This window comes from Egretta garzetta, unplaced genomic scaffold (assembly GCF_000687185.1).
Source record: "Egretta garzetta isolate BGI_Z169 unplaced genomic scaffold, ASM68718v1 scaffold451, whole genome shotgun sequence".
Taxonomy (NCBI): domain Eukaryota; kingdom Metazoa; phylum Chordata; class Aves; order Pelecaniformes; family Ardeidae; genus Egretta; species Egretta garzetta.
In genome coordinates, this window is record NW_009258552.1 from 795,873 (window position 1) to 820,207 (window position 24,335).

At 44.0% G+C, this 24,335-nt stretch overlaps 1 protein-coding gene across 1 annotated transcript in view; it reads left to right on the forward strand.

Moving 5' to 3' along the window:
- Positions 1-239: 239 nt before the first annotated feature.
- PHF2 (PHD finger protein 2) overlaps positions 240-24,335 on the forward strand; it is a 47,440-nt gene continuing 23,344 nt past the window's right edge. Inside the window, exons 1-13 of the mRNA XM_035903318.1 lie at positions 240-348; positions 5,322-5,436; positions 8,515-8,675; positions 11,029-11,170; positions 13,931-14,117; positions 14,752-14,914; positions 16,281-16,368; positions 16,974-17,080; positions 18,256-18,347; positions 19,650-19,739; positions 21,056-21,427; positions 22,341-22,460; positions 23,699-23,817. Coding sequence (XP_035759211.1) covers positions 240-348; positions 5,322-5,436; positions 8,515-8,675; positions 11,029-11,170; positions 13,931-14,117; positions 14,752-14,914; positions 16,281-16,368; positions 16,974-17,080; positions 18,256-18,347; positions 19,650-19,739; positions 21,056-21,427; positions 22,341-22,460; positions 23,699-23,817 — 1,865 coding nt within the window. The remainder of the gene's footprint in view (positions 349-5,321; positions 5,437-8,514; positions 8,676-11,028; positions 11,171-13,930; positions 14,118-14,751; positions 14,915-16,280; positions 16,369-16,973; positions 17,081-18,255; positions 18,348-19,649; positions 19,740-21,055; positions 21,428-22,340; positions 22,461-23,698; positions 23,818-24,335) is intronic.

Genomic DNA, 24,335 nt, shown 5'->3' on the forward strand with positions numbered 1-24,335 from the left:
TCCACGGGGAGCTGGTGGGGGGCTTCTGGCTGCCATCTTTTTGAGCACATCAGGAAGGCAGGCTGCAAACAATCCAGTCTGACCATACTAGTGTAAAAAGCACCTGAGCTTTGCTTCGGTACAGCCGTTAGCAGTCAGTAAATGCACCCTGCATAGGAAATGCACGGCTTACTGGGGCTTGGGGTTTATCATTATGAATTGCGTTCGCACAGGTTTGGAGACAGACTCAAGCTAATGTAATGTTTGCCTTTGTGTATTCCAGCTGTGTGGGTGTTGAAGAAGAAGAGGCACCAGATATCGACATCTATCATTGTCCAAATTGTGAGAAAACCCACGGAAAGTCTACTTGTAAGTATACTTGCATGGCTAGTCCTCAGCTAGGTAGCGGATTGTGTATGTTTAAACAAAACACTTCTTTTTCCATTATGAAAAGGGACACCTAAACATCACGTCATAAATATTAGAATTCAAACCATGTGGTGAAAAAAGATGTTGGGGGGGGAGAAAAGCGTGGGTTGGATTGCAGAGCTTTGGATGCAGCTCCCTGCCTGGCCTCAGGCAGTGTGCATGCACTGATGCAAGGCACCTTACCTGGACAACATCAGTTCCCCGGCCCCAGCGATGGCAATGATGCTTCCTTGCATGGAGTTAGGAACTGTGGAGTTACTTAGTACTGTGGGCTAGAAAAACCCTACAGAGGCAGCGAGTGCTGCTAAGGTGAGTTTGGGAAGCTGTGTGGTGGGTTTTGTCATTGGATGGGAAGAGCACAGTGTGTTGTGCTTGGCCTGGATATACAACTGTAGCAATTTCAGCAGCAGTCAAAATTGTAGGATGCAGCGAGGGTGCCAATTCTTGCAGTTCTTTCGCAGGAAAAAGTTCTCCTGAGTAAACGTGACAGTTGATCTCAGTGGGAGTTTTGTCTGGGAAAGAACCGTAGGATGTGTTTGCTTTGGTCAGATTAATTCACAAATTCTTTCTATTATAGAATGGGGGGGGGGAAGCAACGAAGCCAACCCCTTTAAAAGATTAAATGCTTTCTTTGAAAGCCATTTCTCGTAAGTAAACAGCAACGATGAGGATGTTCTCACTGCTTTTCCACCTTGCAGCAACACGCAGAGGGGGAGCACTGTGCTCACCTCCCAGGAGCGGAACGAAACTTAACATCCCTTCTCTAGTGCAAAATAAGGGGTGGTTGGAAGCTGACTTCAGTTCAGTAATTGTAAACCCAAGCAATTATTTCTGCACTGCTTTAAAAGTTAAAGTTTAAATATTTTCTAGGGGGAAATGGGAGGAGTCTGAAATGTTCAGTTTGGGGGGCAAAAATGGGATTCATTTTTCTGCTTTGACTTCTTCACAATCAAGTGTGAACTGGAAACCTGAATGACCTGCAGCTCCTCCTGTCTCCCAGACGGTCTGCTAACAACAGGGCACCCACAGATTGGGCAAGCTGGCAAAAACCCCCTTGGGAGGCTTGTTCTGGAAGACTGAACAAAATCAGCATGTCCCCACAAAGTGTCGCGATGGAAAAGTGTTGTCCTTTCTCATGTTTTGTGGGAAGATTTCTGACAAACGCTCTGGAAATGGGTCAAACAAATAACCACAAATCACCTTCAAGCGAAGAGTTTGGTATTAGAATGCGTTGTGTTGAAAAGGGGTACGACTGCAGATACTCCCAGGCTGTTACTGACCCGGCAGTGCAGGATTTCTAGCCTCTGTGAGTTTTCTATAACACAGATGTGTCTGAAGCTTTGATTTGTTTCACTTTGCTTTGCATTAAGAATGATGAAAGGCACCTACTTTTCAGCATGAGGGGAAAAAAAATCAGAAGCGGCAAAAGTCTGTAATCAGGAATTAAGTATCAGTTCTATAAAACTGGGGTGCATCATCTCAGAATTCAAGAAATGGCAGTTTCGATAAAAAGATTACCAGTTTAACTCACCAGTTAAGACAAGGCAAGTTGAATCGATGAAAATCTTCTTATGCTTTAAGAAGGTTTTGGGCCATCCAGTGCTTTTTATCCAAATAAAAAATCCAGCTTGGCAGTACGTCCTGCCATCTGCATCATGTGGCACAGCAGAAGGTGCTTCTGGAGCGCTGTCCCTAGGTGTACTCTTACCAGTGTATGGGGTTACCAGTGTGGTGGGAATATGGAGTGTGATCTAAGCCTGTGGTGCAGCAGCACGACTTTGTTTTCTCCCTTCGAATGCATCCCAGAAACTTTAATGATGTACGAGACCAAAGTAGTCGAGCACAAGAATTTCAGGGCTGCGGAAATGCTGGTCATTGGTAACCTTACCGTGAGTTTTGGCGACGCATGGGATCACAGGTTCTCAGGCTGCACCATTATCTCCTAGAATCGTGGCTCCTGTTGGGAAATGAGGCTGTTATCCTGTAGCCCCTCCTTGCGGAGTGCAATAGGCCAGGACAGTTAAAAAGACAGATGAAATGAAGGCAGGAACAGCTTGGCTGAATGCATTCGTTCTGTCAGGCATTTGTATGCAGGGCATCCTGCTACGCAGCACTCGGGCTCTGCCGGGACTTCCGTGAGTTGATCGCTTTCATTTGGTCATTAACTGCTGCAATATGCGTTCAGACTAGTTCTCTGGCAGTATCAGCTTTGAGATAAATGAGTCGGAGTTGTTCCAGAGCCCGTAGTTCACTGGTAGGATTTAATTATTGCAAGCTTAGTGAAGGGAAACACGGACACCAATTGTCTGTTATGCAACTCGTCTGGATTTAAAAATATATGTGTATTTCTGGAGCAAGCATTCTGCAATATATACTTTCCAGATGTCAAATTTAAAAATAATTTTCCTCTTCTAAATTTTTTTCCACTTTCCCAGTGTGGCTTAGTGGCTACTATTTCAGAAGATTGCTTCCTGCCATATGACGTCGCAAGCCATTTTGCTTTAATGAAGTTTGTAGGGACTGCCCTTTGGGAAAAATCACACATGTTCATGCAAAATTTTCTGCCATCATTTAAGGAAAATGTAAGTGCTTTGTTTAGGCAACTTGACTCCATGATAGGAAATGTTCGGCTTGATTGCTGTCTCATTTGCAGCAGTGAAAATTGGGAGAAATTCTTGGGAATCGGCGAAGCTACATACATGCAAGCAAATCAAAGTCAGGCTGAAACTGGTTTTAAGTAGTTACAACCTTTAGTATAAATCAATAGGGAACTAACAGGGTGCTTCTAGGTATCCCGTCTTCAGAAACACATTTGAAATAGTGTAAGTATACCTTTGAAGCCTGGAATTACTCATTTTGAGATATGTCTTTCCTAAAAATACATTCCTTTTTTCCTCCGGAGGGTTTTTGTAGAAGGAGCGGGTTGTGCTTCCCAATGGACGAATTTAGATAAGAAAGTTCTGCGGAAAAAGAAGTCTGTAATCACTTAAGGAAAAGTGGCCTTTCTGGCCAAAGCTAGTATTTGTTGCACATTAATGGGCCTTTAATCCTGGCTGTGGTGCTCATGAGGAAGATGAAACTTAAAGGGGATGGCTGAAAATGGGCCAAACGTCGATCGTTTGATGTCGTATAATGGGCTACATCCGCTGGCTCGCTGCGGCCCGGGGGGCAGCCGCTCCCGAGGAGGGTCCTGGCGGCGGGGGCATCTCCACTGCCTCTGCAGCAGGGCTCGGCACACGAACTGGGCGCCCGCTGGCCCGCAGTGCCGTTGCTCCCCGCTGCTTCTTGGAAGAGTTGCGGGGAATTTCTTAATCCAGCACTGGTTTGCCGCTTCTGTTTCTCCATGCTATGGGAAGTGTAATAAAAGAACACACTAACACGATCAGCGCTTCAATTTGCACTGCAGCAAGCAGCACCTCTTCCCCAGGAGTTGGGCAAGAGTGAATTGGTTCGGATCGGCTGAGAGCAGGAGGAGGCAGTCCTTGGGAAGGGAAGGAGAGAAGGAAGGCTTGGCATTCACGTAGGGCTTGTTCCCTTTGTTACCAGGAGCATTGAATTAATACACTAGGCCTGAGAGTCATTAAGATAAAGAACTAGCAGCTTTAATGAATATATCCAGCTAGGCTGGAGAGCTGCATGGAACTAATAAAACCAACATGCTTTGTGCAAAACCTGGGATGGATTCCTTGGGAGGTGTCTTTTGCCTGAGTTATTCCAGGGTTGTGGTTGGGAAAACAAAGTTAGCTTTTTCCAAACCTCATGTCGTATAGTGGTGGCCTCCAGATTCCTTTCGTAATGAAAAGTGTGCAGCTCTGTGTGTGTGTGCACGTGCAAAGGGCGAGGAAAGGGTGCTGTCCGTGCCTGGCTACCGAGGAGTCTGCTTCCTTCCGTAGCTGTTCCGAGCAGTAACAAAAGCCTGAGATCTTGATTTTGGGGTAGAATACTGAGTTTCATCATTTAAAACGAGGGTGAAGAATAAAAGAGGGTTGTGACATATGAAAATTCTACTATTGGAGGCTTGATATGGTGTGAATATGCACGCGGGACAAAAACAATTTCCTACCAAAATGAGCATGTCTGGACAGACTATGGAAGTGGGAACAGCTGAGAGAGCGAGCGCTGACTAAGAGGAAAAGCTGGACCAGTTTTTCTTGCCCTGCATCATCTGGCTGTCAAAGAGGCAGAATTACATTGACATTAGCCTTGCTTGTTTGTGCTTATTCCAGCCGACCCTTTTTCCGTGATGAGCTTGCTCCTATGTCTTACCCACTGGGCGCACGGGCGAGGGGCCTTCCGCCTGCTGTCATCAGCTTAAGGCCTAAGCCTGGCTTGCCTTTCAAAACCTAGGAATAAGCGGAGATCTAAAAATTGCACTTACGGTGCCCTTGCATCTTTTTTTTTTTTTCTTTTCTTTCTCCTTTCATGTGCATGCTGTGTGCAGGGCATAACTCAAAGCCCGTCAAAAGTGATGTCAAATCTGCCACTGCTGGACAGACCTTTAGACTAATGTAATTCATGGCAAATATATTCCTCGAAATCTATACTGCATATTGAGACAGCAGAAGAGTGGCTTTCCAAGAGTTTTAGGATGAAGTGTGTAGTCTGGCAAGTACAAAACGTCCAGAGCCTGTGTTTGCATAAAGCCTGCTGTAGCTGTGCAGCTCGGTAATTACCCGTCTGGTTGCCCTTATGTTACAAAATGAGCACTGTTCAGTGTGTAATAGATCTTCAGGCTACAGTATAATTGTCTAATGGTGAATTGAGAGCAATATTAAAATTTGCAGTGCAGCATAGTGGGGGTTCCCTCTTCTCTGCTTGCCTAAGAAATGAAATGAAGATTCGTCCTTCCTTCAAATATCTTAATAATTATCTTCTACTTAATGTATGGTACTGTCCCATTCATTCTTTTTCAGTGAAGAAGAAAAGAAATTGGCATAAACACGATACTGGACAGACAACAGAGGTCAAACCTGTACAGAACGGGAGCCAGGTCTTTATAAAGGAGCTTCGAAGTCGCACTTTCCCGAGGTAGGTGCTTGAGCAGTGCACACGGACAGGGCTGTTGAGGTGAAGTGTAGATAGCTGGTTCCCTGGGAAGCTGGCCATGATCCCTGCTGAAAGCAGCGTATCGGACAGAGCAATGACATTTAAACGAGTGCTGGTTTATTGCCAATGTCCCAGGCTCTTCCTCTTTTTTATACTTGTGCAGCCATATTAAAATCTACTCTTGATGGAGCCCAGTTCCTGGGGATTTCTGTAGAAGCTAGTACTTGTGAAGGCAAGAACAGGAACGTGTGTGGCCCCTGCGACACTCGCTTGCATAAGAAAGTAGCCAGTTTATTGCACAGAATTATCCAGCTCTCAGAAATACTGATGGTTTTGCTGAAGTCTGTCTCCATCTTGGAAGGAAGAACAACAACATCCTCAGTTGCCACAGTGACAAAGGCTCTCTTATTTGGGGTAATGAATAGTGCTAATTGTTAGGTGACATGTTCCACACTTTATTAGGCTGCTTCACAGCCATTTGTAAAACTGATGATTTTCTTCTGGTTCTTTAATGTAGGCCTTAGCCAAATAAATCCTTAATTATTAAAGACTAATTATTTTAGAAGAGTCCTTGGAGACTGGTAAAGTCTACTTGGTAAACACAAAACTTCTTCCTTTTTACAGAGAATTTAATTTCACATTTAATTGCAGACACCAGTCTTAGGCTGGTTAAGGAAAAGGCTGACAATACCCCAGCCAAGCGTCTGCAGCATTTACAGATGTGTCTCACTGAACTCAGGACCCTGGCTATTTTTATTTGGGCCTGCTAGATTTTTGTCGTAGCCTCTTTTTTTTTTTTTTGTAAACAGACCAACTTGCCAGGTTGCAAAGCTAATTTAAAGAAGGCTGAAGGCCCAGGCAGAATGATTTCAGTAACTCGGGATGGCCTCTGAGGTTGCACTCACACACCCAGTATCTCGTGAGCACTCCCAAAGTGTAAAAAAAAAAGTGGACCCTCATTTTTTTTTGTTTATTTCTCAGATAAATGCGCACATAAGAAACTCTTGCTGCCAAATCAAAGTTTCTGAGAAAGCAGGGTCTGTAGCCAAAAGGAGTGCCTGCACGATTCAGGCCTCTGACATCTGTGCTTGCGCCATCACGAAAACAAAGTCTTGTTGAGAAATTTTCTCTTCTGAAGAAAATGAATGAAATCTGCAGATGTTCACAGAACAAAACCCACCGCTCGTCAGTCAGAATGTGATGAATGGAAAAAGGGGGTCTCAGTTCCGAGGCAGAAGCATCACTGCTGATTCACAGCACACAGCAGTAAATTATAACCCGTGGCTCGGATCGAAAGCAACAGTGAAAAGAGCAAAAAGGCAAAAAGTATAATTCACGTCCTTCCGCTCCTGAATGTCTAATAGCAAAATGGCATTAGGGTAGTAACAGTAGTAGCAGTAATAATGAAATTGATGGTTCAGGTACTGCAGTGTAGGTGCCAGGCTCTGCATTTTGCCGTGGTCGTTACTAGATGCTTTATGATCTCTCTTTACGACTGTGTGTAAGATTATGTGGCACATGGAGAAGCAAATCAGACTTGAACAAGGGCACGAGATGCATGTGGGCACTGTAGAGTAAGCGCAGAGGTTGAGCGGTAAATCATGGTTTGCTTCGTGCTCCTTAAAACCTTCAGCCTCATTCTTTCCACATTGCTGGCGTACAGTACCAGTGCTCACATAAAATGAGGAATGCTCCTTTTAATAAATTATTAATTAAATTTGCCTCCTGATCAGATATTGACGATGCAGTGTGGCTGGGGTGACCCAGAAATATGCTGGTTTTCTGCAGCTTATCCCTCTTTGCATCTGACCGTCTTGTTCTCCCGGGGGTTCAAACCTCCCACCTGGTGTATCATAGAATCATAGAATTGTTTAGGTTGGAAAAGCCCTTTAAGATCACCAAGCCCAACCGTTACCCTAACCCTGCCATCCCACCACTAAACCCTGGCCCTAAGCACCTGCCTTGGCACAACTTGAGACAGTTTCCCCTCGTTCCATTGCCCGTTCCCTGGGAGCAGAGCCCGACCCCCAGGGCAGCCTGAGCAGGCCCAGGGCGAGGGGTTCTCCCTGCATGGTGGGGTTGAAGGAGGAGCCCCCACAGCAAAGGGTCTGGGGGGGGCTTCCACGGTTAAAGGATTTCGGGGGCTCCGCCGCAGGTTGGGCTCCATGGGGCGGCGAAGGTGGTGAGGCCGGAGCGTGCCGGCCACCATGGCAGTGCTCGCAGCCTCCTCCTCTTTCCTGCTGGTTTTTGGTGTCTTATGGAGATGTGAGCTGTAGTTCAGAACTGCCGCAGGAGAGGGCAGTCACGCATTAGCCTTACCTGCTTGGGGAGGTAGTGCTTTTTGGGGTGAACACTCAAAAGTTTTGCGGTTCCGCCCCCCCCCGGCCCGGCAGCTATGGCCCCGGCCTGCCAGACAGTTTCCGGAGCCCAGCTGATAAACTGCACAGGGTGGCAGGGCACTTTTGGGACAGATGGTCGTTCATATTCCATCATTTTTCCCTCTGAATTCAAAGCGGTTTACTCTTGAAAAGATGTAGAAATCAGACCTGATCTCCCCTTGAGAGTTGTCGGTGCAAATTGCTGGTCACCCATTGAAGCTGCCCTTTCCTTAGTCCCTTTGACGCCCTCCCAGCGACTTGAAAACAATTTGCAGAATATTTCCTGAGTAATTTATTTGACTACTTAAAAACGATTTGCAAAGTATTTCCTGGACAATTTATTTGAGATTATGTACATTTTTCAGCTCGCCTTCTTTAGTGTGGAACATTTAACGCTAATTTCTTTAACATTGATCACTGGTAACTCGACAGGTCCCGGTAGCTGAGGAAAACGATCTTTCTCTGTAAGCGGTTATTTTAGGAGTTTCCAGCGGTTGGTGCATGAGGCTCTCTGGATGTGCCCTGCATGCTTTGCAATAAATGGCTTTTTCGCTTTTGTCTTTCGCACCTAATTTGTGTATGATTGCTTACCCATAACTTTTCCTTTCAGTAGTGAAATGCAGAAGATGCCAAACTCTGCGGTGGAAGCACCACACTGTTCAATCTGTGTTTACTTTTTCAGTGCTGAAGATATAGTCGTGAAAGTGCCAGGCAGCCAGCTAACAACAGAGTATTTGGAAGAAAATGGCTTTGCAGAGCCCATCCTTGTCCCAAAGAAGGACGGCCTGGGTTTGTCCGTACCTGCACCCACCTTCTACGTCAGCGATGTTGAAAACTATGTTGGTGCGTATCTGGCAAGCGGGTGGCATGGTACCACTTGGAGCTCAGCTGCTTTTTACTTATATATATATATATATAATTTGTATTAAAAAATGTAAAATATATTGTAAAGTATTGTCTATGTCTTGAGCTGTCCTGACTTCAATATTTGTTATGTAGCAGTAGCTTGTAATTAGCAATTAATTCACTCTTTGTTTCTTGTACCAACTTGTGCATCTTACAGTGAGCCTGAGCCAGACTGCACTGTACTCCATAGCACAGCATTAAAAGAAACAGTCATCATAGTATAAAAAACCTATTTCTCCAGGCCAGGTCTTAACTGATTACCTCCATCCTGCTTTGTGTTGACGGAATTACTAAACTGAGACTCCCACTCTGCCTTTGCAGTACGTTTTTTAACACTGCTGGCAGTGTATTTTCATTGCTGCCGGTCATTTGGATGCATTCTGGCATCCTCCTGTCTCTCAGCTGAGCAGGTTATTGTACCTGAGCAGGGTATTTATTGTACTGCACCTTCTCGCAAGTCATCATGTCATCCTGCCTTGGAAGATGCCGGGAGCCATGGAAGTCACTTCTCTTGTCCCTGCATCCTTCTTCCCTTAGCATGTGTGATCTTGTCTCTTGTCCTCTCTTGCTCCATCCTTCCTCTGTGTCGTTTCTGTCCCTTCTCTCTCCTTCCAGTCTTCTGGCAAGGCAGCATCCTTTTGGAGCCATGACTCCAGCTCCAGTGTATCCGTCTGTGTTTCATGGTGCCTTTATCTCCTGATGTGGCCTGCTCACTGCCCCCTCCTCCTGCATGCTCCTTACCAGGCCATTGACCTGCTCCCCAAACTGGAGAATCACAGAATCATTTGGGTTGGAAAAGACCTTTAAGATCATCAAGTCCAAAGGAGGACACTGTCACAAGATGCTGGTGTTCCTGACCGTACCTACAGCTTTTGCAGTGATTGCATGCAGCGAGATAACTATGAATAAAGGAGGATTCAAGACCCCTGATTTTACTGTTCTCTCTATCCTGTTGCTTCTACAGGAAACATATTTTCCTTGCCCATCTGCTATGCTTAGCAGATTTTCTTGCATGACCTAGGTGCTCCTTGTGCATCTGCCAGCTTTCCCCCAGCCTTTAGCTGCAATAATCCACCCTACCAATGGAACAGTGAGCGAAAAGCTGGAGGGAAGAACATGGGTTCTTTAGTCTGGAGCTGGCACCAGATTTGAAAGGGAAGGGAAGGGAACAAAGCCGCGCTGGTCTAACCTCTGTGGGGTTAGCGCGCTTGAACTGGGCGAGTTCCCAGGCAGGGGTTTGTCTCCCTGTTTTGTAGTTTATTACATCGGACCTAGAATGTCTTTGAGAAACAACCTAAAGTAAGCAGCAGAGGACAAAACACCACAAGTGAGGCTGCCAAATACATCATTACTGTTCTGGCATTTCATGCAAAAACAAATGGATTTTTTTTCCCCTCTCCTCATGTGAAAAAAGCTATGAATGAAACGCTGGGAGAGGAGAAATGAGGCCAATTAAAACTGAAGGGAAGAAAGACTGGAGAGATGCTTTTCATGCAGAAAATGCTTGGAAGTGGACACTCGTTATAAAGCTCTGACCTTCTCCATGTGTTCTCTGGTGTGCCCAGTGTTAAATGCCACTAATTGACCAATACTGTTAATATTAACATTGGAGAATTGTGTCCAGCAAGGTCCATCAGAGGGAGTGTGTTGGTACTAGCAGCTTACTCTCTATACTCTTAATACAGTGGACTTTTGATAGGTGTAATTTGGGGTAAAATAACAAAAAGGCGATTTTTTGTATGACACCCAAAATATCATGTTAAAAAATGAGAATTTTCCCGCAAAACTCCTCAATTATGGGTTTGTAAGCAAAAATGTAAAACAGAGCATAAGTGAATTTATGGGTTGGGAAAATCAGTTTGATGAGGCATCCCATATGGTGTTAAACTCTGCCTGCAGTCACGAGACTTCTACAGCATGGTGAGTAGGGCTTACTCTGTGGATATACAGGTATTTGCATATAATTTTCACCTTGCAAATAAAATCCATAATGAAATTAATAGATGCAAAATAACATTAATCCTTTAAAGATAAAAACTACAGAAATAATTCCTTCAGAGCGTGAATACAAAGGCAGCATTTTATGCAGGTACCTTTGATGTATTTACACATCTTTTACATATATAGGTGTATGTGTGCACATGCATAAGCAACAGGGAAGATACAAAGGCTAGGAAGAGCAGAAGATTAAAAGATTGAGAAGTTTCTCAAAATGCTGACTCGCCCCCAAGCCCACAGAACGGGGCAAGTCAGGCTGCCCTTCAGCCTCTCTTTTTCATTGACTTTGTAGGGCCAGAGAGGAGCGTCGATGTCACTGACGTCACTAAACAGAAAGACTGCAAGATGAAGCTCAAGGAGTTTGTGGATTACTACTACAGTACAAACAGGAAAAGGGTCCTCAACGTGACCAACCTGGAGTTCTCGGACACGAGGTAGGAGTCCAGCCTGCTGCACCGTGCAGCATCCGGGCTATGCAGTGGCGTTTAGCTGGGAGTTTGCACTGCCTCTGCCTTCTCTGCTGGTTCCCTCTGCAGGAGGGACTGCTTTAACCACGGGGTAGCGGCTTCTCACTGCTCCGACCCTCCACAGCATCCTCTGTATGCAGCCAGGTCAGGCAAAGCATGGAAATGAAAGTGCTAATTGCTATTTGAGGAGAATGGTACATGGTGGACATGGTAATTCCCACCTGCGCATCATCAGCGTTCATGTGCCATCAGCATTCACATGTCAGAACAGAACATTTTGGCACCTTCCAGTTTTATTTTACCTGTAGTAGTATAGGTATAGTTAATTTATTGCAGGTAGATACTAGCGATTTGTGACTAGAACATGACTTGATACTCCAGGAGCAAATTCTCTGCCCTGCCCTGGTAGTGAATGAAAACGCGGTGTGTTCCCTGTGTGATCTTAGGTACTCAGATACAGCTTGACAGCTACCGGTAAGACCAAAGAAAGGAGGACAGAGATGTCCAGAGAGGTATGATAAAACTGTATGTGGGTTTGTGGGAGAACATGGATACAGGGTCTTATTTTTTAATATTCTGTGTTATTTTTCTGGTGAGATTGGAATCCTGATGGATCTAAGGCGACGACAGCCCTTCTTCCAGCTTGAGGTGATCTCGAAACAGTGATCTCCTCAGAGCGTTCTTTTTTAAAATGTGTGTAGAGCAGTGAGCATCCTCCTTGTAGAGCACTGGTGTGAGTGCATCGTGGATTGCTTGCTGAGATCTTCCATTTAAAGTAGTGGGGAGTAAGTACATAGGTGAGGTGTGGCTCTAGGTGTAGTGCGATGTGTCACTGGAGGTCCTTGAATGAGAGTAAGTTTGAAATTTTTAGTTTTGTAATGCTGTACCATGCATTATAGTTCTAGTTCCAGCACATTTGCCAGCTAATCTGTAATCCGTATGACAGCAGTTCAGATCTGGTGTGACGCTGGCTTCCCAATGGGAAGTTAGGGGGTGAGACAGCATGGATCAGCTCCACATTTGAGGCTTTAGCGGTGCAGTGAGCTGGAGGTAACGGTGCTGGCGATGTGAATATCACCAATCCTCAGTGACAGGAAGCCTGCTATTCTCTTTGTGTTTTATATTATTTATATACAGGATAATGAGCTGCTGTAAATACCTAAGAGTTCAAGTTACTGCTTTGTCTTTATATATAGCTGTGTTCATTGCCAGAGCCATGCTCTTATTCCAGGAGTAGGCAGATGCATCCGTATTGTACTGAACTTCACGCAGCCATGTAGATTATTTTTACAGTTCTTGTAGCCCCTCTGGGTGGCTGCTACTTCCAGAAGGGAAGTGTCAGGGTGGGAGAAGATTCCTCTATGTCCAGATGCTAGGCAGACGGTGATGAGCATCAACATAAAAATAAAGCGTGATTGTTTTGGGGAGCATTCCATTTTAGCAAGAAGACTTGAAGTAGCCTTAAAAAAGAAGGCTGATGACTAATTACAAGCTCTTTTTTTTTTTAAAGCCATTACCTTTAGCCCTGTAGTTAGTGTTTTAGTAGCACACACCCCTTTCTGCAGAAAGCATCTCTAGTAATTACAGGCTTCAAAGACTACCAGTATCTTCAGCTGAGATTTTTTTAGCTTTCTGCCATTATCCCGGAATAACGGGAGGTCTTTTGTTCTTCAGGGCTGCCGGAGCTGCCAGTCATCTGCTGCTAATTTAGACATTAACTAGCAAATATTTTATTTCTTAACATAGACAGTGACACTTTAATTGAATGCACTGCTCCATCTCTCCCTGCCATTTTCAACGGAGTTATTGTTATCAGTGTTTGACAGGGAGCATAAATGACACATGGGAGCATTTAATTTTAGTTTGAAGTGCAGATACTCTTACTGATGTGATATTTTAGAGCATCCGACAGTGAACCTCCACCCCCAGCAAGTATCAGTCCACATTTTGGACTAGTTAAATATAAAATTTAGCACATTCTGGGATCAAACACTTATAATACCTGTTTATCATGTCACTACATTGTCTTAGATGTGATTTATAGTAGGTATTATATATTTAATATAAACATTATATTTATATAAAAAATTACACAATATGAATGTATGATCAATGTAAACATGTATTCATGTGTATACATTATATAAATAAATATTATATATTTTTATTTTAAATATATTTACATTATCAACCCACATTAGACTTTTTCTTTCTTTTGAGCTTTTTAATGTAATTTAGTCAGTCTAAATAAAAAGATCACTGTTATTTTCAGCATCATATCAAGACTTATTTAGTCCTTTAGTACCAATGTTACTGGTACCAGGATTTTTAATACTAAGCTTAACTTGCAAATCTTTTGCCAGACCATGTGTGTAGGAGAGCACAGGCCTCACTTTCTCTTCCAACGGGGGCTGGTGAAGCGGCTGATAACGGTGCTGCTGGTAACTGAGCCTACAGACGAAGAGGCAGGGGCTGGAAAAACACAAACAGCATATACTCGATCATAATTACTGCTACTGGTGGAAGCCAAAGGATCCTTGCAAACTCATCGTACTTAAAAAGCCTTAAATCTCTGTCTGTAAACAGTTCTCACAACTCTTCTGAATGAAGAGCAGTTCCACCGACACATGAGGAGCTGCTTCAGGTTGCTCCACTCTTTCTTGTATCCGGGTCCTCGTGCTCTTTTTTTAAAAAGATCCCTGTTTCTTTTCAATTCTCTCTGTAAAGGATGTCCAGTTTTGTAGAGCCTCCAGATATAGTTAAGAAGTTGTCCTGGGTGGAAAACTACTGGCCTGATGATGCTCTTCTGGCTAAACCAAAAGTTACCAAGTACTGCCTGATCTGCGTGAAGGACAGCTACACGGATTTCCACATAGATTCGGGAGGAGCTTCAGCATGGTACCATGTGCTGAAGGTGAGGGGCCATGGTTTCACGGTGTATCTACTAACAAACTAAACTTCACATGCAAAGACCATCCTAAAATTCACTCCAAAATTTAGGTCTCGGGTTTTTTGTTTTCCCCACGGTCCTGTTGTATCTGTAAGAAATACACAGAGCCTTAACTGCTCTAAGTGGGGACGCTCTCAGTGGTGCTGGGGTCTGCTGAGCGAGGAAGCCTCTTGGAGCCTGGAAGTGGTCTTGTGTGTTTTCACTGTATTTGGATTTTAATAATTGTTAATTCTGCACAGACATCACCTAAGACCTGAGAGATACTGTGTCCTGCTTTGGCAGGATAATGGAATTTAATAACGGTTGGACTTGATGATGTTCAGGGTCTTCTCCAACCTAAACAATGCTGTGATTTTGTGACCTGGTACTGCAGACTTCTTGCAATGTCAGTCCCGCAAATCTGAGCAAATGTGGCCAGCTAGTGATTTAATTATTTCAGCCATTCTGTGCAAAGCCAATAGTGCTTCAATAGTGTTAAAATATGTAATGCTATGTATTTCTTTAGATAAATATTTGTGTGTGTGTGTGCATGAGCCTGTGCCAGTGCAGCAGTGCTTGGTTTGGCTGCTTGTTGCTAATACTATTTTTTCTAACTCAGGGAGAAAAGATATTTTATCTCATCAAACCAACCTCTGCAAATATTTCTCTTTATGAACGCTGGCAATCGGCAGCAAACCACAGCGAGATGTTTTTTGCAGACCAAGTAGATAAATGTTACAAATGCACAGTTAAACAAGGACAGACTCTCTTCATTCCATCAGGTGAGCAGGCTGTCACGGGTGAGGTAGCACGTCCAGAATGCCAGAGGGGTGTGATTTGGCCGCTTTCTCTGACCAAGTATGAGTATAATTTCACATGCTTACTAAAAACGTTCAGAACTTTTACCACTTTCTATCAATATTTTAGCACCCTTTTAAAAGTACGACTGGTAGGTAGTGTCCCACTCCTTCTCTGGCTGGGTTACAGTATCTCGTGGGGTCTCTCTCCCTATGCAGCCATGGCATAGGTGCTTTTTGCCATCTAACAGAGAATTCGCACTGAGTGACTTGCTGACCATGACTCCCCACCGCATCCTTTTCATGGTCATCGATTCCCTGTGACACCAAGGAACTATACAGGTGCCTGCAGGCGTGTCGGCATGCACTCAGGGTTTCACATGAGACTGAAGGCCTGGGTGCCACAGATTTTATGGGTTACTTGATAGGCTCGGGCTTTCACTGCAGGTTAGGGATGGTGGATTTTGTTTTTCTTGGTTCCTGGGAGGATCTTCATAAGGACTGGGAGTTGATCAGCAGATAGTGCAGGGTTCTAAGTGAAGGCAGTTATCGTCCTGCCCCAGTCCCTCATCTTCCTCTCACCATGAACAATTATTTCCTTATGCGCACTGCTGCTCCCAGCACTCCCTGTGACCTGTTCAAGCTGTAATCTCTTTGGGACAGGGATTTCCTCTCCCTACATCTGCCTTTAAACATGCCCACTTGATCCTTAGTTTGAGCTGAGTAGGTAACAGCACTGGAACTTGTGCTTTGGAGGCAGCATCCAGTAGTGCCATTTTTCTATGTGTGGGTATGCTCCTGCACGGAATGTTTACACGCTTGAATTTTACTTTGACTGTACTAAGTGGAGCAGATGGTGGAATAAAACCTGAGCAATTTATAGAGATTCACTAATTTGAGTAGATTTTTGTATGAAAATAAGTGTTTGGAAAACACCTGTTCCTGGCACTACAATAAAGTCAGTGTCAGGAGCTGTCACAGATTTTTACGGTGATGTGAAAGCAGTTACCATTATGTGGCTGCTGCTGCTTTTCACAGTAACAAGAAAGCAGCGTTAGTGTGAGCAGAACAGCCCCGTCACCCTCAGCCACCATCGAAGGTAGCCATGGGACTGGGAGTCAGAGCTGCATAGCTCCGTCCCAGGCCAGGCCTTTATCATGCAAAACAAACAAGGGGCCAGATGCAATTCCGTTCAACGCGTCTGTGGTTCCGGCGCTGACCTGGGCTGGAGAGCTGTATGGGTACCTGGGAAATAAGTTGCTAAGTGGAGTATAAACATGATGTTGTGAATAAAGTCTGTGTTACTGCGGTGCAAGTTTTTATTCTCGGGACTCTTTTCTTTCTCTTTTAGGTTGGATTTATGCAACTCTGACACCTGTAGACTGCTTGGCCTTTGCGGGACATTTTCTACATAGTCTAAGTGTTGAAATGCAGATGAGGTAATCTGTCTTTAAAATCTAAAACTAGGTAGAGGCTCGGTTTTTAATAAATTGGCCATCCTCTCTCCTGTTAATTAGCCTACATTTGCAATACTGTTGATGTAGCTTTGTTGGGCAATTTTGGAAAGTGTACCCATGTTTGTCTCCTTCAACCATGTTCTCCATGCTGAGCTATTCCAGGCTGTTCTTACACCTATTGCATAGCACATGGAAGGATGCGTAAGGTGCTTGGGTTGATGTGGCCAAGTCCTGAAGGAAGAATGGTTAAAAATTGCCAAGAGTTTTACCCTAGAATGTGCTGTTCGCCTTGTGGATAAGCCCCCACCAGCTCAGCTGGGTTCTTTGCCCAGCGTAAGGCAATACAAGTAGTTCTTCACTGTTGCTGGACAGATAATGCAATAAAACCACCTTACATCTGTATCTCGCAGTTTCTTACTGGTGTTATTTTTATGTTCTGCTTTTGGTCCAATGCCAGAGTACGCAGTAGCAGCACAGAGAAATGAAGCACTGCAAAATGAACCTCAGGCATTTATGAGCCGTGTTTGTCACTGCGCGATGTACTTGTGACCTGCTGGGCTTTAAGTTCATGTGGCTTTGTATTGCAGGGCATATGAAGTAGAAAAACGATTGAAAATTGTCAGTTTGACTCAGTTTCCAAACTTCGAAACTGCATGTTGGTATATGGGAAAGCATCTACTAGAGACGTTCAAAGGTAAGACTGCATTTCTTCACCTGCCTTAATTCCTTAGCTTTGGGAGCCTGATAATACTTGCTCTTCATTTCTGCTGATGTGTCACGTAGAAGATGGACAGGTGGCCAAAATCAGCCTCACATTCAGTATTTGAAAACTACTTTTAACCTACCAGCAGAATATGCTGGGCTGCTCCAGCTCTCCCCTTAATATCCTGCCATCTCGCTCTGGGAAGGACCTTAACTGTCCCTCTTACCTGTGCTTAGGGGAAGGTTTCATCCTCGTTATCAAATGTATTTAAGTTGCCTCAGAGGCAAATAATGTTGTAACATTTTTTTTTTAGTATTTAGTTGTCTGTCAAGTATGGATTCATTCCCTGTTTTAGCCTAATGAACTGCATGCTCCGACAGCCCAAGGCACAGTGTGGCATCTCCCATCATTCTGCCGGTACTCGTTGAAGCATGTGGGCAGGGCACACACACGCGGGGCCACAGCAGCATCAGAGATGTGGCTGGTGGGAGCACTGAGAATTAAAGCAAAGTTTTCTGTGAAATTGAAAATCTTCCCCATCAGATTCCTTCAGAGTTGATCCAGACATCCATGCGTGTATGTTCTTTACAGATTCAGTCTCACTTTGCTCTTTGCCTCTATTTCTTTTATTACAGAATGTGTCTCAAGACACCCACCAGGTCCTTTTATAACGAGAAAAATGTGTCTAATTAATAAGCAAGGTGAGGGGTCCCCCTGAGCATGGCCTGGAAGGGGGCCCCCTTGTGACTGACTCTGAGCAAAAACCGGAATGAGGGGAGAAGTTGAGGCAAGCTCGTACGGGTGGAGAAGTGAAATGCTCTGCCCGGTGTAACCTTGGTTTCCACATATTAGTGCTTGCTTTTTCCATCAGAATAAAAGAACTGCTGATGGTACCTTTTTATTCCCACAGCCTAGGAAGCTAGCTTGAGTGTGGGACCAAGAAAGGAGCCGGAAGGATTGCCAGTGTAGACATAACTCAGTGTGGGAAGGCTGAGTTGGAGTTATGACACAGTAAATATACTCCTTATTACCATCAAGTTATAGTAGGGATTCATTTGTGGTGACCAGCTTTCAAAGAGTTAACTTTCACAGTTAAACGTTTTAAAATGAGAGACTTTATGTAAAGCCGTGTTTGAATGGTGTTGGGTTTTTTTTCCTCTATGTAGGTTTGCATAAAGCTGGGCAACAACCTCCTGCTCATTTACTCCAAGGAGCAAAAATTCTCAATGGTGCTTTCAGGTCATGGACTAAAAAACAGGTAGGAGAAGATGCCTGTTTTAATGTTGTGTGTTCCTTGGGTTTGTTGGTCACTGGAACAGAGAGCAAATGCTAGAACAAATAATATCTCCATAGCAAACCAGCTAATTCTAAAATCCTAAAAGAGAAGGGACTAGGAGAATGGGGAAGGAGGGTGATAGCTGGGATTTCATAGTGCCACACAAGGAGTCAGCAGGGAAAAAAGATACCAACAGAGTTCTAAAAATGTCGATTCTGCACACGACCAGAGGGATGCTGAATGAACATTCTCCGACTCTGAGCATTTTCATGTGCCGAATCAATTAAGCAGAGGTTGTGTATGTATGTGAGCGGGGCCTAGAACAGTGCCTGCAGTTTTGCGTGCATGAGGTGCTCAGTTCCTGCAAATGAACGTGTTAGTTGAGCCAGGGAATACGTACTGGTTGGAGAGAAGGCTCAAAGGGATTTACAGCCTGAATTTCCCGCTGCAGTCATTTCAGAAGTGTTACTGTCACTCCTCAAGTTTTGGGGAATTAGCTGCAGGAGACAGGCTGTTCAATCGCAAAACGTGAAGGGGGGACCTAGCCACTTTGGATTGTTGGGCATTTTAAGAAGGGGTGAGCTGCTGACACAGAGCATGGCATACGGAGCAAGGTCAGTCAGGGGGCTGACCCAGATTTAAATGTAGTCAGGGGCTTGGCTGCTCCCTACTGCAGGAAGCCAGTGCTTGATCCTGAACTCTGAATGGCTCCCTGGTTCCTGCCGAAGGACTGCCTGTCCTGGAAGCCCTGTTCTCTGTCTCACCCTATTTATTTTTCCACTTGCTACGCAGATGAGAAGTAGCGAGTCGAAGGGAGTTAGGCTGTGTTGGCATTTAGGTAGAGCTGAACTTGGAGTATTATACCATGACATGTGAATGCCAATGTTGTTAACTCCTGTTGGGAGCTCCCAAACCACTCTGCCGACCAGGTCTGTGCCCGTTATGCTCACTGGAGACCCCAGCCTAAGACAGTCTCCCCTTGTAGGTGTAGGAAAGGAACTTCTCACGGAATCTCAGATAAGGGGGTGAGCAAAGTGATGTTACTGTCGCGAAAACGCAAGTATCTGAAAAAGACTATTGACTTTGTTGTTTTCTCAGGACAGCTATGGTAACGTCCAGAAGGCAACGAAGTATACTTTTTCCTTACTTGGACTAATGATGCAGTCAGTATTGATTTCGGTACATAGGAAAAATATTGATGTGTCACTTAATGAGGGGGTGTTTTTTTATATTTCTGAAAAAAAACTTGCACAAAATCAGCAGTCTGGCTTTGTTCTGTTTCAGGCTTTAGCAGAGCATGAAGATGAACTACCAGAAAACTTCAAACCAGCACAACTTATCAAGGATCTTGCCAAAGAAATAAGATTAAGTGAGGTTTGTGCTCTTTTTGTAATATCCATATTGTGGTTCTTGTCATAACCTAGGCTATAAAATGGATGACTTGAATAAATGAAGAATCCTTTTTTCACACTGTCTTCATTAGAAGAATTTGTGTGAGGTTTTGCAGGAGGGGGACTGCTCAGGGCTTGTGTGTGAGGCCAACTCACCACATATTCTGGGCTCCTGTTTGCTTTCTACTGGGCTTTACGCTGTGTCTGCCTGTCCTACATCCTTCCCCCTCCACCGTCTCCTAGCTGGCCTAGCTACAGTCCCCTCTCCGTCCTTATTTTCTCTTTCACTTCAGCTGCTCCCTACCCAAAAGTATGACAGAACTCAAAGAACACTGATGCCACCCCCGTGATCGTGCTCCCTGTGTAGTATCTCCTTTCCTTATGCTCATCAGTCTTGTCTAGGACATTGTCTGAGCTTGGAACTGTTATTCTGTGCATTGTCCCAATAGGAAGCCTTGCTCATGACTGGCTTCTAGGCAGATTGACTATAGCAAATGCGATAATAATTATTATCCCCTCCTCCCAAAAAACCCCCAACCCCCCAAAAAACCCAAAAAAGGATGTTGCATGGAGGTACCATCCGTTAAGTCTGGAATCACATTCCACTTAGTGGACATGCATGACAGTGCAAGGTCACAATAGCTGGTTCAGTAGTTTTAAGAAGATGCTGTGTTACGTTCCAGCCCGTTTCTATCTATATCCAAAGACCTGAACATTGAAATCTATCTTGCCCTTTTGTCATCTTCGATATAGGATGTAAGCTTTATGATTGTCTGGATGGCAAGTTAAGCAGAAAATAATTTCATTTTAATTAGTCAAACTGTGTTAATTTTAATTGGGCAGCTATTTTACTGCTTATTTTTCCTGAGGGCATGAAACATGATTCTGCTACATTTATCGCATCTGAATTAAATGGAAATAGTTTGTGGTCGAGTTGATTAGCATTTTAAACAGAAGACTGTTCATTTTACACATTTGCTTGTATGGGCAGTCCATTTAACAGTCCTACCTGATGATATCATCCTGTGAGAGTTCCATTCCTTATGAAGCCACTGGACTTTCTTCAGGCCAAACTTGTGCTTGGGCAGGGTGGGGGCGGGCATCAGCAGTGAGAAGCGCATTGCTCGGGCGTGTGATGTGGTCTTCGTTCCCGGGCCAGCCTGGCCAGTGAAGGCAGTCAGCCCTTTATTGAAGGGGGGACCCTTGGGGTTTGTTTCCCCAGGAAGGGGAGGGTGCAGGGGAGTATCTAACATGAGCCAGGTGGGGCTGAATGCCTTCCCATTTTGTGCCCAACTACAGAGTGCTTCGAAAGCCAGCAAAGCAGACACGAGTGCCAACACAAATGCCGAGGAGATCTGTCCCATGGAGAAGGAGGAGGCACCATCACCCGTCCAAGTGACGCCTCCGCCCCCGCCTGTAGAAAAGCTCCCTAAAAAAAAGACTCCCAAAACTGTGAAAACCTCCAAACAACTCAAGCCATCCAAACCCCTCAAACCTCCCAAGCCACCCAAACCCCCTAAGCCTCCCAAAACACCAAAAGTTAAGGGAGAAGGGAAAAAGAAAGGAAAGAAGGCAAAAGAGAGTACACCACCAGCTATCCCAAATCTCGACTTGCTGGAGGCACACACGAAGGAGGCTTTGACAAAGATTGAGACGCCAAAGAAGGGGAAGGTGGGTCATCTTTTAACCTCTCCCCGTTCTCTCGCCATAATAAGGATAAAATCACTCCTAAGGCCTCATGAAAAAAAATAATTTAAGCAACACAGTGTAAAACCTTGTCTCCACTGAGGCAAATGAAAATTCTGTAAATGCTAGCCTATCGCCCTTTTTTTAGTGGTTTGATTTGCTTTGATTTGACTGTTGGCTTGGTTATTCATTCAGTATGGAGCCTCCAAGAAGCCTATTGATTCAAGATGAGTCTGGCAAACTGCTGCCAGTTCCCTGCCCAAACTGAGGCGAGGTGAAAATTTTTAATGGCTTTTTCTTTCCCCCCTTGAAGTATTACGTTCTTATTGTGTTATTAGCGCTTTGGTGTGCATTTCCATAATTGGTTATCAAAGATGAAGGAACTAATTTCTAAAGCATCTTATTTGCATGAGATTTTGCTCCCAAATGAGTGAATGAAGATAAAACAACAGTTTGCTTCCATTTTTGCCCATGTAGGACAAGTTTCATTTTGATGTCCTTTATTCGACGTGAATTTTGCTGCTGACTTCAGTAGGGGCCAGGATTTCATTGAGGCACTGATGGAGTAACGTATTGTGCACTGTTTGTTAAGAAGTATCCATAAGTCTTTTCTAAAATGCTAGTAGTTTGTGTGCAGTTTGCAAAACCTGCCCACGGAGCAGGGAGATGAGTAGATTTTTACAGTAATCTCATATGGTGGTGTATCAAGGAGAAGTGCAGCTTGTCTTCTTCATTCTCTGGAGCAGCAATGATTGAATCTCCTATTTGGGTTCAAAAAGGATGAATCAGAAGAGGAGTTTTCAAAAATATATCATGTTATATTCCAGATAAAAAATGTGTTTCTGTGACATGCCAGCACTCCATCCTCATTAAGAGTGCATGCTGACTTTTTCCCCAGGCTGCAAAGAATGTTTTAAGTGTTCCCAATAAGGAAGCTGCTAGCAAGCAGAACGAGGTGGAAAAATTTGAAGTTCGAGAGCAAAATAAAAGCAAAACAGAAGCCAAATGGAAATATAAGGTAATGTCTCCTGTTAAATTCTGCTGCTGATTCTGCCACATAGTGATAAGTCAAGGGTGGAGAAATGTTCGTAGGTCCATAGGTCTACTTAAGCAGAGGGTATAAGGCACCAATTTTCAGTTCCCAGAGTAAAAAACTGGAGGAGAAAATAAGTAATCACTGATAAAGGAGGGGGGACAGATTCTTCAAAAGCCTATGCCGAATTGTCCACCTTCATCCGTGTTGAAGCCAGTGGGAACACCGTTAACAGTGAGATTCCTCAGTGCCGATCTCTTTTGTGAGTCTTACTTTAACACAGTTGTACCACTATTAAGGCTGGAGTAGTTCCAGAGGAATCAATAACTAATGATGGCATAACAGTAGAGTTAATGAAGTCTGAATTATGCCACATGAATGAAAAGCTTGCTTTCCTGGAGGGCTGATGTAGGGTGCGTAGAATGCATTCATAGAATAATACACTTTTTCTCCAGGTACCATTTAAAACAAGGTGACGCTAACCTTTCTCACAGAAATAGCTGTCTGAATTTTGCCTGCTTTGTGAACTTTAATGACAAAGGTGCAATTCCCAGAACAATACAAAAGTACACGCTTTTTCAGGTGGGGAAGCTACTAAGATTCTTGAATCATTAATATTAGAGACATCAAATTTTTTGAGTTAAATAAAGTCACGGTTCATGTGATTAGAGCAATATGTACCAATCAATTCCACAGCCAGTACAGCTTAGGAAGGTGTTAAGGTGATTCTTAAAAAATAATCAAAGGCTTCTTTTGCACTGAAGGACTTCGATATTAAATTATTAAGTTCATGTGAAAGAAGCAAGTGGAGCCTGGGAATAAAATGCAGTTGTATTTGCCAGGTTACAAGCACCGTGCTAGATTCTGTCCTTAGCCACACAGGCACGATGCTGATGAGCAGCATGCTCCGATCCACAAAATGCATGTTTAGTATTTCACATCAGTCTGTCCCAATTTAAGAGAGCAATATTTAAATTTGGTACCGTATTTGGGGCGGGCATTGCTTGAAGTGGTGAAGTGCTTCTTGAACGGGGAGAAGTCCCTGAACTAAACCCCATGTAGGCTCAGGAAGAGTATAAACCTCTCGTGCTTACCATGTTTGGGGGAACGTGTTTTTCTCTGCATATGGATCAGTGGATTCTCTGAGGTTGCCTAGGAATCTGAAATATCAACAACTCATTCAACTGATTTTATCGTTTTGATTTGGGTCTTTTGCCTTGCAGAATAGCAAACCCGATTCACTGCTAAAAATGGAAGAGGAACACAAATCGGAAAAGACGCCTTTATCAGGAAATAAGGACAACAAATTTACATTCTCTTTCTCTAATAAGAAGTTGCTTGGGTAAGTGAAAAATACAACAGTACGCATCAGTTCAAAAACACAGATTAGAAAGTCTTGTCGTTATTTATGTTTTTTTATACAAGAAGGTGAAAGTCTGCCTTTCTGGTTGATGTAGAAAATATGCACAAAGTTCTTTGCTCTAGAACTTGATTTTACCTAGAAGCCAGCATAGTTGGCCATAACAGAAATTACCTCTCTTTGAGGCTGGCAGTTTGCTTGAGAATAGTGTCTTCAGGATTAGAATCATAGAATCACAGAGTTGTTTGGGTTGGAAAAGCCCTTTAAGATCACCAAGTCCAACCATTACCCTAACCCTGCCATCCCACCACTAAGCCAGTGTTTCATATTTTGGCACTTCGGGTTCTTACTAGCTGAGTTATATTAAGAGGGTTTTTTGCAGATCCTCCTCAGGATACATTTTTAAGAAACAGTTAAATGAACTTTGCATACCAAAATTCCACTCTGCATGTGCGTTGTGCCATTCAGCGGGACCTGGACAGGCTGGAGAGTTGGGCGGA